The 18,789-nt window shown below is 42.7% G+C and overlaps 1 protein-coding gene and 1 non-coding gene across 3 annotated transcripts in view; one reads left to right on the top strand and one right to left on the bottom strand.

Annotated features, from left to right (window-relative positions):
* b4galnt4a (beta-1,4-N-acetyl-galactosaminyl transferase 4a) overlaps positions 1–18,789 on the top strand; it is a 125,284-nt gene that overhangs the window by 86,535 nt on the left and 19,960 nt on the right. For both annotated transcript variants that reach the window (XM_034535848.1, XM_034535849.1), the window contains one exon: positions 11,896–11,974. In XM_034535848.1, coding sequence (XP_034391739.1) covers positions 11,896–11,974 — 79 coding nt within the window. The remainder of the gene's footprint in view (positions 1–11,895; positions 11,975–18,789) is intronic.
* trnai-aau lies at positions 16,116–16,189 on the bottom strand. The gene has a single exon. It is a non-coding gene; the product is annotated as a tRNA-Ile (tRNA).

The following is an 18,789-nucleotide window of genomic DNA, read 5'->3' as shown; positions in this document are numbered from 1 at the left end:
ATTGGATGAAGATGTAGAGAAGTAAATTATTTACACACACACACACACACACACACACACACACACACACACACACACACACACGCACTGCCAATGTTTTATTTTTAGTGAAGGTTCAGAATATTTGATCACAAGTTGGATGATGAACGCACACAGTGAAGACAAAGGAAAGCTATGTTTTGTTAATATTGGAGTATTTACTTACTGTGGGTAATGGATAAAATGTCACTTGTAGTGTGAGATGTTTTTATCACGGTTGACTAGAGCTTGGTGATATGGTTTAATTAATTGATATGTTAATATTAAAGAGATATTGTCCAATCAGTATTCATGGTAGATGTAGTAAATACGCCAGTGCCTATGTGTCCCACAATGCATTGCATCTTGCCCTGCTAACTGAGCTGCAGCTTTGGCCTCTCTCTGATGCATACATTTCTCCGTATACTATGACTCAAATAAATACGGCTGAATATCCAAGTCAGCCAAAACTGTAAATGCCATAACATCGTCATATTTTTAGTCACCATTTTTTCACGATTCATGTTGTCCTTTAATTACACAATGGATATTATAGTTTAGGAAGTTTTTTATTTTTTGTTGGCATCCAGAGCATGCAAGCATCCCGGTTACCCAGAGGCGGAGACGAGAAATCCAAGCAGCAACAGATTATCACATGCAGCCAATGCGCTGTCTACATATAATACTGTCCCGCATTATATGACACCACACTGGTGTCACATTGTGCAAAACACAGCCTCAACAAAACTGGTTTTGTTTGAATTTCAACTAACATAATGTGATAATAGCATCATGATACAATTCTGCTTAAAGTCATTGAGTGATACTACTGAGCCCAAACCCAATCAGAAAGACATGTCATACCGGCAGGACAGAAGTACAACGCTCAATAACACACAAGATGATGAAATATACATTAATATGTCTGATGGGTGATAGAAATAGTGAAAAGGTGTACTAGTTTTATTGCTCATGAATCAGTGGTGGCTGCGGCAATATCAGCAGCAGTGATATCAGCAGTATTAATGGACCTCATGACGCAAAGTGGCGCTCATGACTCTGGAATCCACACTGAACTTATGAGTGCTATACATGACCTACATTTGTGGAATAATAGAGGGATTTAAAGCCCCAGATGGTCCTAGTTGGAGTATATTTTACTGATGTAATACAACACACTCACACAGATCAAACCTGATCTTCCACACACACTCCGTCTCTTGTCTTATGTTTGCCTCACATTTTTTGGGGGTTTTAGAGAAGAGTCAATATAGCGGTGCCCAACATCATGCAAGGAAGACTACAAGTCCAATCTATGAAAAACGCATGACATGGAAGTCCTTCAGTGAGAGTGTCATACGGCATACAATATATTCTTTGTTTTATTCATTTGACGTTTCAGTTAATTCAGTCTGACTCACTGCATCGCTCCGATGTCTCCTCGTGTGTCAAGGTCTCCTCATAACTGTTTATAAAACCAGCTTATATTGAACATTCTGCCTCCCTTCTGTGATGACTAATTGGCACACACGCACACACACACACACACACACATAGCACATAATGTAATTAATGAAAATCAATGCCAGAAGGGAGTGAACGCAGACCAGGACCTGTTGGCTGGTATTTGTGTTGGTCTGTGCGTAGGATTCTGGAAGTATTTTCTGTTTTCTCCTCCTGTTTGACAAGCGTCTTGTGTTCTCCGGCAATAAAAAGAACAAAGCAACCAAGCGTGCAGGCAGAATGTGGCAGGAACATACAATAAATGTTCAGTGGAGGAATTAGTGGTGGAAAGTAACTTAGTACATTCACTCAAGTCGTGTACCAAAGTTCCATTTTGATGTACTTGTACTGTACTTGAGAATGTCCACTACTTTATACCACTACTCCACGACACTTCAGAAGCCAATATTGTACTTTTTTTCCTCCATTACATTTATTCTATAACTTTAATAGTTAATTTGCAGATTTTTATGAATGATAATCAGAAAATCAATGATGATGATGATGATGATGTATTGTCATACCTTTAGATAAGACTTCATTGTCCCCCTGGGGGAAATTCACAAGCTACCTGTCAGCATATATAGTAATTTAAATGAGCATTTATCAGCTGCAACATTAAAGTCATGAATGCATTAATAATCATATTTAAATAAAATAATGTACTTTATGCAGAACGTTTACCTGTAATACGGTATGTTTACACTATGGTATTGCTACTTTTACTTATGTAAGAGTATTTCCTCCAAAACTGGAGTGTGTGTGTGTGCGTGTGTGTGTGTGTGTGTGTGTGTGTGTGTTGTGTGTGTTGTCGAGATAACTGTTGCAGAGAACATGCCTCCGATGTGTGCTCTCTACCCCACTGAGATCTGATAAAACAATGATAATTATCACCCTAGACACACACGCGCACACACACGCAAACACACACACCAATTGTTGCTAGCTCCCTTCTCTCAAAATATTTTTTATATTTTCTAACCCGATGTGTAAAGTGCTTCGTGATTCCAGCGTCATTTCACAAACGTCTCGGTTGAGATGAATAGGCTAAATCTAATTTGATGTTTCTGTGTGGGCGTGCGTGAGAGAACATGTTTTTTTTTTTTTGTTGCAACGTGCAAGCAAATACATACGTCTGTGCATTATTGTGCATTTGTCTGCGGAAGACCGTGGCATTTGAAATTCCTCTCCGCATCTCGTGACTTTATTGAAACATCCCGCAGCCAAGGCTTTTTATTTGTCATCCGCATGTTCCCTCTGCGGCCCTGCGCGACATCCATCCCTCACACGCCATTACACTCAACCTGTTTCTAGCACAGCTGATAGGCTCCTGAGTGTGAACAATTGTGTGTGCAGCAGCATTAATCGCCGTGCATTCATAAAAAGGAATTCTTCAAATTAGATGGGACAGAATTGAAATTAGCAAATTAGCACGGCAGAACGGAACAAGATATCATTTTCAAAAAGAAAGAGAAAAAAGTATACGCACAGCAATAATAATCAGTTATTAGACATATTTTATCACCTGGTAGTGTAAAACATTTTTAAAGCTGATAAAATCAGGAAATAATTGAACCAAACAAATGTGGTGTTTCTTGAATATTACTCTCAATTGTGCAGATGAGAAGCCACTGTGAAAATGATTCGTCGTGCGAGGCTACTTCTAACCATTGGCAACGTGTTCCTCTCGTGCAATTTGTTATTATAAGAGTAAGTTCAGGGCCATTTGAGTCCATTTACAGACTCCATTCTACCACAACGCTGCACTTTCAAACAGCTTTCACAATGTATGTGCTGCTGTTCCTGGTTATTATCATATTGAGCCCAGAACAGGATGAAATGGGACAAAAGAAAAGTAAAAATTGAGCAGAAAAGAGAGTTGAAATGTGCCGAGCAGACGTCTTCGAAATGTAATTGAACCGAGAGCAGAATGAACCACAACAGACACTTCTGCGCGGTTGTAGAGACCCTGTTTGTTTTGTGTTTGTTGTTTTTATATACCTTCTTTCTTTTTTCGCTTTGGACTGGGGTTACTTATTCGTCTCAGTTCATTGGAGCTGTACAGCCGCCTGTCGTAGAGCTGAGTGAACAGTGACTAATGGCTGCTGCAGGGTTGAATCATAGTGTCAGGGAATGAAACATATTGTTGTTGAGGGGTTCTCTTGAAACACTTCTCTCTCCTGTTGGAGTTCTTTCACACAATGCAATCGATTGCTACTGAAACCACACACACACACACACACACACACACACATAAACATATGTATATATATATGTATATTTTACCACGTTTTCCCCATCAGAACCCTTATTCTATCTCTGTCTCTCACTCACTCACTTTTTATGGCCTTCTCTCTCTAACGTCAGAATGGCATTTACATTTGGGGAGGGAATTTGAAGCTATAAAAGGAGATGAGGTAGAAAAGGGTGAGGGCTTTCAGAAGTGGGCATATGCTGTTGTGCATACAGCACGCGGCAGGAGACCCACGCTCTTCAAAAACTGAACTCAGAAAAGGAGCTCCAGCAGTGGGCTGTGGCCCTGCTGTAACCGTGATGTGTGTGAACGTTTGGCCTATGGTGGCAATTTAAATAGATGGGATGGAGAGGAAAGTAGGATCAGTACACCTGTTAATTGCCTCCACCTGGTTACGACCACCTGGAGACAAAGACTCACACTTAGAGAGTGTGTGTGTGTGTGTGGGTGGGTAGTTGGGCATGTGATGCCAGGTCTCCAGGACCACATTTCGCTAAGATGACACACACACACACACTCACAAGGTGAAACCAATACTCAAACCAGACTGAATTTAAGTAAGAAGTAACAACATGCTTCTTCTTTCTAATGGCACCCACAACCTGATGTTTAAAATAATACCCGTGTCAAGTTAAAAGTGTCTCTTTTTGTTTGTCTGACTGTTTGTTTCCACCTCTGCTCATACCTGCGAAGTAATAGTTTGGCAGCGCCTGCTAGGTGCTGTCACAACAGCTTGATGAGTGACAGTGAAGTAGTCCGATGAGGAACCACATAACCCTGTCAACACCCGCCTCCGCTCTCTGAGCCTCGGGCTGTATAGACATCTGCGGGGAGATTGACATTTGCTAAAATTCCATAAACTGAACTGTGCTGAGTTGCATACTGAGCTAAATCTGACACCGTGCCTGGCGTCAAGTATTTCAGAACCTTTCCAGCAGCTCAGACTGGGATGTGTTTGGCAGTATGATATGGGAGCTTAATAAGGTGTAAGAAAAGACAAAAAGCGTGAATTAAACACTTTCTCTGTGTTTGCTTTCACCTGTGTGTGCTTCTGTGGATGAGTTTCCAAAACATTAGTTTCAAGTCAAGATTTTCACCTTTTTAGGTGTAATGATTGATTGAAATTCAAAATGGCTGCTGCTGACCTTTGACAGAGGCGTGGTGAGGAGGTGAAGTCAGAAGAGGGATCCCAAGGTTATCCGGGATGCAGCAGCTGGCATTTTGAAGGAGCAGCTTTCAGTCCACAAACTGCCGGAAATGACATTTACGCCGGATCCTCCACAGACATGTGGGCGTTGATGTGTGTTCTTCCTTTTCTATGTGAAAGTGTGTGTGTGTGTGTGTGTGTGTGTGTGTGTGTGTGTGTGTGTGTGTGTGTGCCTTCTTAATTTGTATGCCTTTTCTTGCTTCTCTTAACATTCTCCCCTTTATCCTTCCTCGTCTTTCTTTCCCTTTCATTCTCGTGCTTTTAACACGCAGCAAACGCTCCCATATGTTTTCCATACGCTTGACAAAACAGAAAAGCTCTCAAGGCCCATAATAGTTGGAAGGCGGGAGTTAACCGTTGCTTTTCCTTCAACAATGAGGGAAACCGAGAGGCGAATGACCAGCTATTTCACTACGGGATCTCTCAGTATCTATAATTGAATCATTTAAGCACTGCTGGCTATTAGCTGGCGTGGACACTCAAGCACTTAGAGAGAGGAAAGTATAGCACTAGTGCTCATGGCATCATAGGAATACTGATATCGCACCTGCACAGTCTCATATTTATGTATAGATTAGTTTACATACGAGTGAACTTCTGTATATTTCTGTCTTGTGTGCGCACACATCCATGATTGTGTTTGAGTGTGAATACCAACCTTAATGTCAACATCTCTCTGCTCAAGGTAATTGGTTGCAGTTGAATTAGACTAAAGCTGTTTGCCAGCAAGCTGCAAAGACTTCTCTGTTCCACTTTCTTCCCTCGGGCCCTTACTTTGCCATCTGTTTCTATGAGTGATGAGGCACAAATCTATGTTTGAGTGTGTGCGACCGCTCTGTGTTCATGTGTGCGGTGGCTTACGTTTAATCAGAATGTCTTTGAGGGGTTGATGCACATCTCTTGAGATGTGAAAGACTGTTGTGGCGGACATCGGATTGGCAGTCATGCACGAGTACCACCGAGCGGTAACACGGGGATGCTTCTGGCCAAACGTGATTAGAGACAGTAATGATGACGGAGGGTCAGCTCAGCCTGAGGAAACTCAGGAATTAGATTCTGAGCAGCTGCGGAACGGATACTTAAGCTGTTTGGAAAGAGACTTGGTGAATATCAAGTATGGAGATGTCGAGATCAGTTGTTAGGCACAAAGGCAGACACGCCATGGACACGTGTTTGCACACACACACACACACACACACACACACACACACACACACACACACACACACACACACCTACCTAGACAGGAGTTGAACAGATAAGGTGAGCATTATTCTATATTTTTCTCATTTACAACAAACCCCATGAAAAGATCAAAACCATGGAGGCTTACATGTGTCAGGAAGCTCCACCCCATCTGCTTGCCGAGTCTGAAACCCTGAATCCTTTCATCATCAGAGTTGGGGGGGGGGGGGGGGGGGGGGGCTGCTGCTGCATCCGTCAAGTTCTTTCCAAAACCAACAATGCAAAACATTCAGGCCCACTTTATGTTTTGCCAGGTGTGCGGAGATGAGGAAGTAGCAGTTCTCTCTAAAGCTCTTATTTTTCATCTAATTATGTCAGTGTCAGTGTGTGCAACCAAGGGTAACGCTATAAATGCCTTCCAGGAAAGAGTGCAACATTAATGCCATATTTAAGCAATTATCTCGTCTTCTCACCCTGCCTTGGAGTAGTGGTTCAAAACAGCTGTAAACATTCTTGTCTTCCAACAAAGTAATGAATGGGCTTGGGGCTACACACACCCATCACGACCGAAGACATGAATCTTAAAGAAAAGTTGGTCGCATGCCCGGTTATTGCTTTAAACAATTGGGATCTGTGTTTTTGAGCATACTCAAATAAAAATATATAGTTTATTTCCACTTATTCCCACTTTGTTTATAGCACCGCTGTGTGCTGGATTGGCCTGAAATAAACGAGAGTTCCCGTGTTTATCGTAATAATGGAACATTGCAGCCATTGCAGCAGTGTGGCTTATTTAGTTTGGTTTTGGTCATATAATGCAATTTGTTAACATTAGAACAATGTTGCTGGCCTTTGCAAATCCTTCCAACTTGCCACTAGGCTGTATAATTGTGTACCTCTTGCTATGAGGGGCCGTTTAGGCCATAACTATTGAGACACTCTCACACGCACTACTGAAACACTTACACACATACTAATGAAACACTCGTACATTCACTATTGAAACACTTGTACACTCACTACTGAAACACTTACACATACATACATACTCTGTAAATACTCTTACGCATACATATGAGAAACACACACGCATACATATATACTTCTGTGTCATATACACATACATATGAAATGCTTACATGCATACAAGTGAAACATGTATACGTATCTATCTGTTTTCAGTTATATGTATGTATGCTCTTACATGAGAATGTGTATTAGTATGTGTGTACGTGTTTCAGTAGTGAGTGTGCAAGCGTTTCACTAGTGAATGTACGAGTGTTTCATTAGTATGTGTGTGCGTGTTTCAGTAGTGCGTGTGAGAGTGTCTCAATAGTACGTGTGAGTGTCTCAATAGTTATGGCCTAAACGGCCCCTCATATCTTGCATTTCTCCTGTACATGAATTGTTTGACCTTGATGAAATGTAATACTTGTAATTGCACTTTGCTGTGATGAAAGGAGCATATGCTTCTCAGTGTGGCACAAATAAACAAACCCCAGGAGAGCAAGGCATTTTGTGTCATTTCTTCACATATCCACGCATTCAGGCCAGTAGCAGAGGAGAAGGAGTGTTAATACAAAATCAAAGTGAGAAAGTGGGGAAGTGGAGGCGTAGAGAAGAAAAAAGCAGTGAAGAAGATAATGCTGTAACGCTATATTAGATAATTACATATGGGAGAATTCGAAGCGTTAGATAGCGGAGAAGAGAAGCGTTGGGTAGAAGCAACGGACAAGATACAGGAGAGGAGGGGTCGGGGGGGAAAGAGCAGAGGATGAAGGAGAGCAGAGGGGGGACGGAGCGAAGGGAGTGTGATGGAAGAAAGAGGATTTATTGAGGCTGCAGGGAAGAGCAGCGTGATAGCTCTCTGATGGATTAAAGGAATGAAGACGGGAGTGAGCGCGAGGGGAGAAAAGTGAAGTTTGTGCGTCTCCTTGGGGCAGCTCTAAACACTGGTATCATTAATGTAGTTGAGAGGAGAGCACTCGCCGAGCACAGTCTTTTATTTAAAGGGCCACCTGTGGGTATTGGAGAGGGAGACATCTGGCGAGAGAGAGAGAGAGAGAGAGACCCGGGGACAGTCAGATAGCATGAATGAGAAATTGAGTTGGAAGAAGAGAGGAGATACTGGAAAAGTAGAATCAGGAAATTGCTGTAGCCGGCAGGCAGATAGATGAGATGAAGGGGAAGTACGAGAAAGAAGACTGCTATTTACCAAGGGCAGAAAGTATACTGTTTCCATTTCCACTTCAGCTCTGCTCACTACAAAACAGGTTAGTTATGCAGAGGCTTTGTGTGTGTGTGTGAATGTGTCTGATGGTCCTCTGGATGTTATGCACCCGGGCTTTTGTATATTTCTTTAGACGAACCCACAGTACAACCGTTTCCTTTGAGATGTGAAAGGAGTTTGTCTCTCCCACTCTATATGTTCTTGCCAAATAAATATTTCATACTTTGGATGATTCTCTCTGATATTATGTCGCTCCACCAGTCCCGTCTTGTGTTAACCAGCCCAGCCGAGCTCCTTTGTCTGACTCTATCCGTTCAGCCCAATGAAGGAAGAGTGGAAACGAAGACTCCAATTAGTCGGGCAATTAGACTCTTGTTTTGTGTCCTCTACTCATCCTCTGAGTCAAAACGCTAATAGCTATTCTTCCCTTTTCCATCTCTCCTTTGCCCTTCACGCGCTCTTTTATGTTGGGGTTTTGTCCCTCTTCTGGCGTGGCGTTCTGTATGAAATTCCATCTCAGGCACAGTCGTTGTAATATATTTTTTATTTTTAAGATACAGAAAGCATTTATATATTCCTCTCTGTTTCTGCTGTTTCTGTTGTTCATTGCTAGTTATCGCTTCTCCTTCCTATTTTTCTCTTTCAACCGTGGCTCGCCTCGTCATCCATCACAGGAAGACAGGTGTGACCAGTGCACCCACATACACATCGATTCAAGCAACACCTCTGTACGGTCTTTCACTTTAGTGGAATACTTTTCGATAGAGATTTTTCTTTTGTTGTTGTCAAATCCACCGTTGTTTTTCTTTCAAATAACATAAGCATTCACATCTTTCTCATTTGTCTCTGACCATATCTTGGTTTAGACCTTGAAGATGAATTATCGTCTTATTCACACTCAATTTAAAAAAAGACACAGACACTAAGAAATCACGCAAAGGGGATCTTAAAGTAGACAACTGCAGACAAGAAATTAACAAACGTCTCCACAGAGAGACTAAATTGCTAAATGAAATTGCTTCTGAATTGGCATACAAATTGCTTAAAATCACAAAGAGAACATATAAAGGATGTAGCTGCACCTGTGTGACTATGTAATGCTGTGCTGTCTGCATCTGTTTTTCAGTCTCTGTTTCTCAGTAGCTTCACACAGCCTGTTCAAGGTGGGAATGTAGCGCCTTTATTCCACCTCGTCGTTCTAAGTAAAAGGTGTGAACACGGAATGAGGTGGGGGGCGGCATCGCTGCTATGTTATGACTTATGATCCTTTTGTTTGTCTCCATCTTGCTCCGCTACTGTTGAGAGGGGCGTGTGTGTGAATGGGCACGTTGTCCCATCTGGAATCTTGGAGCAGGTGAACGGGTTTCTACTGGCCGATGCTGCTGCTGTCACTGCTGACGTTCAGGGGCTTTGGGTGTGTTGTGTGTATTTTTGAGTTTCTGAAATACAATATTGAGGATGCATTTTTCTGTGTATCCTATTCTACAATTGTTATTCATGTTAAGTGTCCTCCTTGTCTGTGGTTGTGTATCAGCCTGACACTGTGGCGGCAGTCTGCCTCCTCTCAGCTCTGATTGTCCCCCCGATGGAGTCAGATTATGGCCTGAAATAGACTAATGAAGGGGTCAGGAAATAAACCCCATCTACAGTCGTCTGCTCACGGGCCGGAACTCAATAAACAAAGGCCTCCAAGAAATATCATTTTGAATTCAGGATGTAAAAAGACACGCCAACTTTAAATTGAATTTGCTAGATCAGAGACAGCGAGATGTAATCCTCTAATAAATGCAACTCTGGTTTCTCTGGTATGATTACTCAATGTTGTCGTCATTAAAGTTTCATCTGATCTAATCTAATCTAATGAGGCAAATGCAAAGTAACACGATATTTTCTATGTGTGGCTTCTCTTAAAGTCGTGGCGTGGCGTTGTGTTTGAATCATATGGGAAAGGGCATGTTGGGTGCCAGGAGCTGAAAGAGGCACTTAGGTTTCGCTGAGTGCCGTTTCAGCAGCTGCACAGAGGGACGTTGCCTATTCATGAGAGTGACCTTAGCACACTGTCACTGCACTCCTGCACTTGCAATGATTTATTGGTTACAGAACGCTGGGCAGCCGGATGATACGGCGGCGTTTGTGCTCGGAGCAACACGCGACCGTCTCCCCCCCCCCTTGAGCCTTTGTCCTTCCCTTTCAACTCGGTCAACCACATCAGGAACAAACAAACACACACACACACTGCCAATAAGTCTACACTGTAACTGCGTTTTGCCAATCTTCATTGTGAAAGACCAGGCGTTTATGTCTGATAGTGCTGAAACAATCAGTCGGTCATTTATCAAGCGGAAATACCCAAAAAAACATCGCTGGCTCTGACTTCTCAATGTGACCATTTTTCTGCTTGTCTCTTGAGTTTTGAACTGCTGGTTGGGCAAAACAAGCAACCTTAAAATGTCACCTTGGGCTCTGGGAACCTTTGTCACTTCATTTTATAGACTCCAATAGTTCATCTATTTAACTTGTGAACATGCACATTACTCGAGAACAAGGACAACCTCATGCGGCAAATGTTTCTCTATTTGTCATTGTTTCATGTTATCTCCTGTTTTTGTGGGGCTATTTTCTACTCAAAACAAAGGCTTCATCAAAGAAGATGAGCTTGTGTTTGTTTCAGGAGACAAACAGGAGACAGGAGAGAGAAACCAGGCCATCACAGAGAGAGAAAAGGAAACAGAAACAAAGACAGAAAATGAGCAGCAAAACAGAGCAAGCCATCACATATCGTATTGAAATAGACAAACAGAATCAACATGAGCTTGTTTTTTAGATTCCCCAAGATGCAATGACATTTTATCCATTAAATATTAGCTTTTCGATGCATTTAAGGGCGCATTTCTATAAAAAAAAACATGCAAAAACTTGATTTCACGCACTGCCCAACTCTGTGCGTGTGTGTGTGTGTGTGTTTGTTTCATCAGTACAGGGAATAACGTGCAGTAAAACTTTAGTTCAAATCTTTACTCGGTCTAAGCAGGGGATCCAGAAAAATACTGGAGCCTGTGTAAGTGTAAAATGTTGATTTATGTGGAGCATCGATTTTCTTCCTCACGGTCTCAGAAGGAGTGTTTTATTCAGGACCCAAGGCTGATAATATCCCGACTCACAGACGTCTCTTTGGCCATCTTGCCTGGAGCACAGATTTATACTCTTGGCTGATTAAGCTGTCTATTCTCATGTCCACTTGCAGTATGTTTTTATGACTATTCTGTGCTGTTAAAGTCAAACTGTTCACTGCAGTCTCATTAAACCCTGTAATAGCTTTAGTTTTGGGTGACAAAAAGTCGCTCGCAGTTGTATTTCTGATCGTTCTCTACACATAACAGATCCAAAGGTGCAAGGAGCTGCAGTGGCTTATTATAGAAGATAGATTATTTCTTCTTCTTCTTTTTTTTTTCTTCCCATCAGCGTCAAAAATCTAACAATAGCTCTCTCTCCCCTCAGCCTGATCTCGTCCAGACGATACTACTTTGAGATCCTGCACAAGCAGGATGACAAGGGCTCGGATCACGTGGAGGTTGGGGTAAGTGAACCAATCTAATCACATGAGCTCACTTCCTCTACACAACGTCTCTGTCTACACGTCTTTTCCCATCACAGTCATTTCACTCTAGCTTACTCTTAACGTGAAAACGCTTCAACCTGTTTTCCCTAAGTTTTCGAAGGACAATTTTTATTCCGTTTTCACTTGTAACCTGTGTTTAATTAACCGAGTCAGAGTGGTGGCTGGTGACAAATGAAATGGAGCGTATCAAGTGGAAAGATCTCCTCTCCCTCCTTTGCTGTATTACTTAGCATTTTGCTCCTTTGCCCATGGTCTCATCTGATGAGATGAACTACCTCCTTCCAACTATTTTTCTATTCCTCCTCCGTCTCACTTCTCATTGTTTTTTCCTCTGTCTGTTTCTTTGTTCTGTACATTTTGTTCTTCCGCTCTAACTTTCCGCTTTCCCTCCCGTTCGCTTGGACTCTCCGCTGCACCATTCCTCTCTCAGTAGTGGTGTTCTGTACCTCAGGCAACGCTCAGAGATGAGTGGGGTTTAATTCTGAGATGAAGTTTCAAACGAGAGCCCACACGCCTTGTGTGAGCGTGTACTTTGAGTGGGAGGGTAGATGGAAAAAAGAGATCACTAGTGTGTGTGTGTGTGTGTGTGGAATGAATCTCTGAAGAAGCCTCGGGTTATTGCCATCATAGTGACCATCATCATCATCATCAGCAGAGCTGGAGCTGCTCTCTTCTTTCACACAACTTCAGTTTCATTTTTGCACCCTGATGGTTAATGATTTTTTTTACTTTTTTCTCACTCTATCTTTATCCCCGGCGAACTCTGCTACTCTCCTCTACCATATTCAGTCTTCCTATTAGCTCTTGTTAGTTTCTTCCTGGGTTTTTTATATTATAAACTGTCCTATTGTCCAGTCATATTTCTGTTTTCTTTGTTCCCACCGTGTTTCCACTAGCCGCTCCTTAGCCTTGGCCACAGTCTCTTTTCTGTGTTTCTCTTGCTCGGTAATGGTGAAATCCGGCCTAGTCAGCTAAGAACTATACATATGTCAAGGTTTTCACGCAGGCAGTATGAAATGTGCTGTTGGTGGCACAAGTATTATTCAGTTGCTGTGGGACGCTGTGAGTCGTTGGTGTGGATGTGTTATGAATATTCAGCTGATTATGTGCAAGTGTGACTAATAAATTACAGCCTGTGACAGCCACATCCCAGTGGCAAACAAATTAAACTTGGAGAGCCTCATGCATAGGGCAAACAGACTGAGTTGGCGAGATAAGCTACAATCCAATAACATATTTATTGTCACTGTTATTGCTGGTATTGTGTCCTTGTTGCCAGACTGGTGGATTCTACTGGTTACTCTGGTGCCAGTGGGGAGGAGGGGATCCTGGGGCTAGATGGTGTGACCCTCTGCAGGTGTTAGGCCAACCCGGTCTCACCCCCAACCTGTCAAATACTGCTGCTTGGTCAGTGGTCAGTATCAGATGGTAGGGCGATCCACTCAGGGCAGGCGGGAGGGGAGGTTGGAAGGGCCAAACAAATACAAATACCACAGTTCATGTTCTGCGTGAAGTCATGGTAAATTGCGTACTTTTCTAACGGCAGATTTATAACTAGCATAGTTATTTCATGTAACAAAGATGTACTTATTTGAACCCCAATCAGGATCTTTTAGGATCTAACCCTAACCAAGTACTTTGACTGAACCTAAAAACTAAGCGAACCTACATGGCAAGTTCATTTTGAAAAGAGACCGTACACATGTACGAGCTAGCACACACGGGCCCACTGGCAAACTCATTAAAGCTGGCTCAACCTTTGCATCAACATATCATGTCATCTGTCAAATGCGAGCAGACATGTTCCTTTAGAAGCATTTCACCGCTCATTGTAAAGTGAAAGGTGTAATTCTGAGGGGAACTGTAGAGTTGGCAACAATTCTCAGTGGGTTGGTCGCTCCAGTTGACCCCGATCACATAGCATGTAGTCTGTGTTTCCACCGTCAATGTAAAAATGTTGATGAGAGCAGTTTTAAATTAGATACACAATTGATTCGATATTCAAACCTGAAATCCTGGATCATCCTGGATGCATTGTTATAATGCGTGCCTTTTCCTGTTCTGACTCCATATGTATTAGAGGAGACACATAGCTGTACACATCTTCCCCAGGTGGACAGTGTTGACCAGCACATGGCAATTCCAACATAGAAGACAAACACTGCACTGGCAATAAAAAAACATTCATGGCGTTAAAACTGAAGGTTTCTTAATCACAGATCGATGGCTTGATCTAAGGACAGAGACTGAATGGACACAGATGTCAGAAAAAGGGAGAGTAGACAGAATAAGGGGGGAATAAGAAATGGGACAGGAGTCTGCAGAGAGATATACACAGGGTGTTCACTGGAGGCCTTTATATGAAGTATTACTGTTCTCCGTACCTCGTGGTATTTCTAATTCAAATTATCCAGAAAGTGTTCATGTGATTATGTCAACCAGTGAATCAAGGTCATGTGGTCATCTCTGCCTCCCCCCCCCCCCTAGCCAACTACTCACAAGGCCATCAAAGTGGGTTTGTACTAGTAGAAACGATTTAATGAAGCGTATAAAAGTCATGCAGCAAATCAACATAGTGTGCGGGAATGTGTGCATGTGTGTACGCAGCGCTGTCTTAGCAAGTCCCCCGTGTGTGATTTAGCAGCGGAATACATTTCACACCTTGGCAAAAATAGCAGATTTACTGTGACCAGCCCACAACAGCATAAGCCCAGGGCTCACATAAATCCACAGGAACCCGGGCACTCATTTGTTAAAGAGCAGATAGCGTGGATTCCCAGCTCTTTCTCCTGTGTTCTGTACCAAGCTGTGATTGCATGGTCAAAGGTGGGCTGTTCCTCTGGGAAAGTGTTTGTTCAGCAGCGCTTGTTATAACGAAACAAGAGTGTGTATATATCAGATAACACACAAGCGCAGTCTGGAAGTTACCTTTTGGCAAGAAAATGGGAAAGAGAACACTTGTTCTCTCTGTGTTGGTCCCTTTCTTTACTATCGTGTGACGGAATTAGAGGGAATGGCTGCAGGAAGGCGGAACATGAACAACATCAGAGACAGGAAGAGACAGGTTGTGCCTTTCTCAAGGGGATGGAAACAACTGCATGTGTATGTATGAACAGCAGGCCAACAAATGAGGAGATTGTTGAGTTGGAATGAGTAGGCCCATTAATAAATCTGTAATCTGAATGAACATTTCCACTACTGCGCTCAACACTCTTCAATTAATTTCAAACACACTCTTTGGAGGGTGACCGTTTTTTTACATGGATTACATGAGTAGAAAGAAGACTTGGTGAGATTCTTAAATGTCATCTGGATCATTGTCAGTGACACACAGGACCTTTCCACTCGCCTAATGGAAAACGTCTCTTGCTTTTAGTCTTGTGACAGAATGAAGGAAAGTGTTGGCCAATAAACGGTGTGATTGAGAGGTGGAGGGAGTAGGAGAAAGAAAGAAGAGAAGAAAGTCACGCGGTAATTAGTAATGGCAACTTTATGGAGAGGCATGGGTGTTGGATTTAAATGCGGGATTTTAATGGGCACGCTTTTATCACTTCTGCCAGGCCAAGTCTCAAACACACACATCCACGTATGCACTCATCTACCCCGGCCTCCGCAGACGCATGGCTGCATTCACTTAGGCACGACCATACTCACACAGGCCTCTCAGCATCTGCCAATATAAATCAGTAGTGGCCCCGCGTGACCTGGAAGCAGCTGGTAAAGTATATTGTGTGTGTCGTTTTACTTTGGAAATAATTCTGCTTTATCTCAGTTTCTCTACCGCTTCAACACCTTTCAGGCGACATTAAGTATTTATTTATATATATATATATATACACATACATGTATATGTATATATTACATGTCATTTAGCTGACACTTTTATCCAAAGCGACTTACAATCATGTTACATACACTGTAGACACAGCTACAGGGAACAATTCAGGGTTAAGTGTCATGCTCAAGGACAGATCTACTAGGGCGGGGATTGAACCACCAACCCCCTGTTTGAAAGACGGACCTGCTAACCACTGACCTACACCTAAATGTAAACTTCAACTCCAGCTATAAACACATTGATTTGTTATACAACTATTGCTGGCCAGTATGGGGATTGAACCCATGACCTTGGTGTTATTAGCACCACGCTCTAAACATCTGAGCTAACCGGCCATATATATATATATATATATATATATATATATATATATATAGAGAGAGAGACCTGTTTGCCATGGGAGACCCTACCAGGGGCGGATGCCGCCGCCCCAGACAACATAGCTCCCTGGATCTCAGAGATCCCGTAACACAACATCTCAGTAACGGAGTCCGCTAAGCGAACAACTTGATTGAAGACGGTCCCCTCTTCGGCCAGGATTGACTGCCTGGGCGGGGCCAGCACAGTCGTCCGGATGGTGTCTGCAGTGGTTTCGGCGTCGTGCAGGGGCGTTGATAGTGCTCTCGGTAGAACATAGTTTAGCAGTCCGTCATCCAGGTCTGTTAAGAGGACAGACAGCAAGGCAAAAAACCTGCAGCTGACGCCCCTTCATGTGGACCAGAACTGCAGACTTATGCCTGCCGCTGGCTCCCCTTCATGAAGGAGGACGAACAAGGAGTTTTTTCCCCGCCAACGGTTTCCCCTGCCTGAAGAGGACCAGCCGGCAGGCTTATGCCTGAAGGGATGTGTCAATTTGGAGATTTGTTTTTGCTCTTGTCTTTCTTGTCCCTCCATTCCAAGAAGTCATGTATATATGAGAGGATATGGCAAAAACAATCGTTCCTTAATGGCATGGGATGCTCCTACTGCAATGTTCATTGTCTTCATATCCTGTAAAGGGCAACATCAATGCCAATCAATGTGACTGTAATGATTGCATGATGATCACCCAGACTCTCTCATTATTATGAAGATAATGAAAAAGGGAAGACATGGACATCATTTCTCAATCGGAAGAGCTCATCATATAAATAAATTATTATCATTCATGTTATATCCATTTGTAAAAACCACCGCCCGAACATTACGTGGATTTATAGCCATTATTAGAGTGTAGGCTCATATCTCTCTTCCTGTCTTTCATTCCAACACTTTGTCTTGTCATCATGCAGATTTGATCAGGGACTTTTCAAAGAGCACCGTCCAACACACGGCATATCATTTTTAAAGGACGCTACATAGTGTCCTGCCACCCTGGCTCATTGTGTTTTTTTCATATTAGCTTTCATATGCCTACATTGTCTTACCAGCTGCTTCTCTGTGCCACTGAATCTTTCACCCTGCATGTTATCAATGAGAAAGTGTAATATTTGGACATTTTGACTTAAATGATAATAGCCTTTGTAGCGTTTCAGGTGAGAAATGACCCCCAACATCCTTTTTTCCCCCTATTTGGTGGCTCTAGAGTACAGTTTTCATGTGTGTGTGTGTGTGTGTTATGAAGCCACATGTATTCAAAGACACCGTGGTGTTAGCAGGTCATGTTGAATGTGCTAGCTTACATTCAGTGGTTTTATTTTATCACTGGATGTTTTTGAATGGGCCATTTGCTGCGTTAGTGGCATCATGTCTTGCTTCCAGTAAGCAATATGTCTGTGCACAAAGTCTGTGGCTGCAGAGCAAGCATGTGGGGATTTTGAGAGGTGTGCAAGGACATTCTTCATGTCATGGAAGTTTGACTTTGATTTGAATCTAGTGAGAGTGTTAGTGTGACTAACCTGTTCCCCCTCAGAGCGCACGGGGCATCGCTGTAAACGCACGCAACACACTACGGCGCGCCAGTAATTGCTATGGATATGGGGCTCATTTGTCTTTCTGAAACGTCTGGTCTGAGAGACTATGGCTAATGTATAATTCAACATAGAAAATAAAACACCCCGTCACCGTATCCACCTCCTCATCTCTCTTTGAATATTGGTCCTTCATCTCCAGGCAAGGCATGATATGACATGTGAAAACGAGCCACTGTTTTCATGTCAGTGTGACAGGGAATAGAAGAGGCATGGAAGTGTTTAGCTCTGTTTAGCTGTCGATTGGAATAAGAGCATAATCAGTCATGAGCTTTATGTCCTTGTTTCCATGCTGTAGCTTTTGGTGAGGGGCTTTTTCAGCTCTTCTTCACTGTCTGCATCCTTGTCAACTTTCATTGTATTAAGGTTCTTCATCCGTATCAGCAGAGCATCAAGCACCTGCAGTCTTTTGTGTCTTCTGTGCTCTGTAGAGGAGGTATCTGTGGAGAGCCTGCCAGGAGTTTCTCCTTGTTACTCTCTTAGGCTCCTGTCACTGGGCAGCACCACAGCTCCCCGCTGCACACTTCCCATTACTGCCAACGTTAAAATTAAAAATGTGTTTCTCTCCCCACCAAAGCTGTCCCAGCTTTTCTTGCATCTCATCAGTAAATGGAGCTTTTTCTTGTCATTGCTTGCTTGTCATCCCACATGTTGTAGCCCTATTCTTGAGAAACGAACTTACCATTATGGGTCACAAACAATGAGTTGAAGTGCCAGTTTTATCCAAAAAAAACACGTCTTGTAATATATTTACTTTCCCACATTGTTTGGCTAGAACAAGTCAACATGTCCCAAAAGGACTGCATTCATTTTCCTCAGAGCACGATGTGCGATTGCTCTATTCAAAGTTACAGCTCTTTTGAGTAGAAAACAAAGAGTTTCAGATTTATAATGCAATATTAAAACACACATACATCAAATTACACATTACATTCATTAAGCATGAGTTACCGTAGTCACTTGCCTGGTAACCCTCACGAACACCA

Source organism: Cyclopterus lumpus, chromosome 6 (genome assembly GCF_009769545.1).
Source record: "Cyclopterus lumpus isolate fCycLum1 chromosome 6, fCycLum1.pri, whole genome shotgun sequence".
NCBI lineage: Eukaryota > Metazoa > Chordata > Actinopteri > Perciformes > Cyclopteridae > Cyclopterus > Cyclopterus lumpus.
This window is presented reverse-complemented; position numbering and strand designations above follow the sequence as displayed.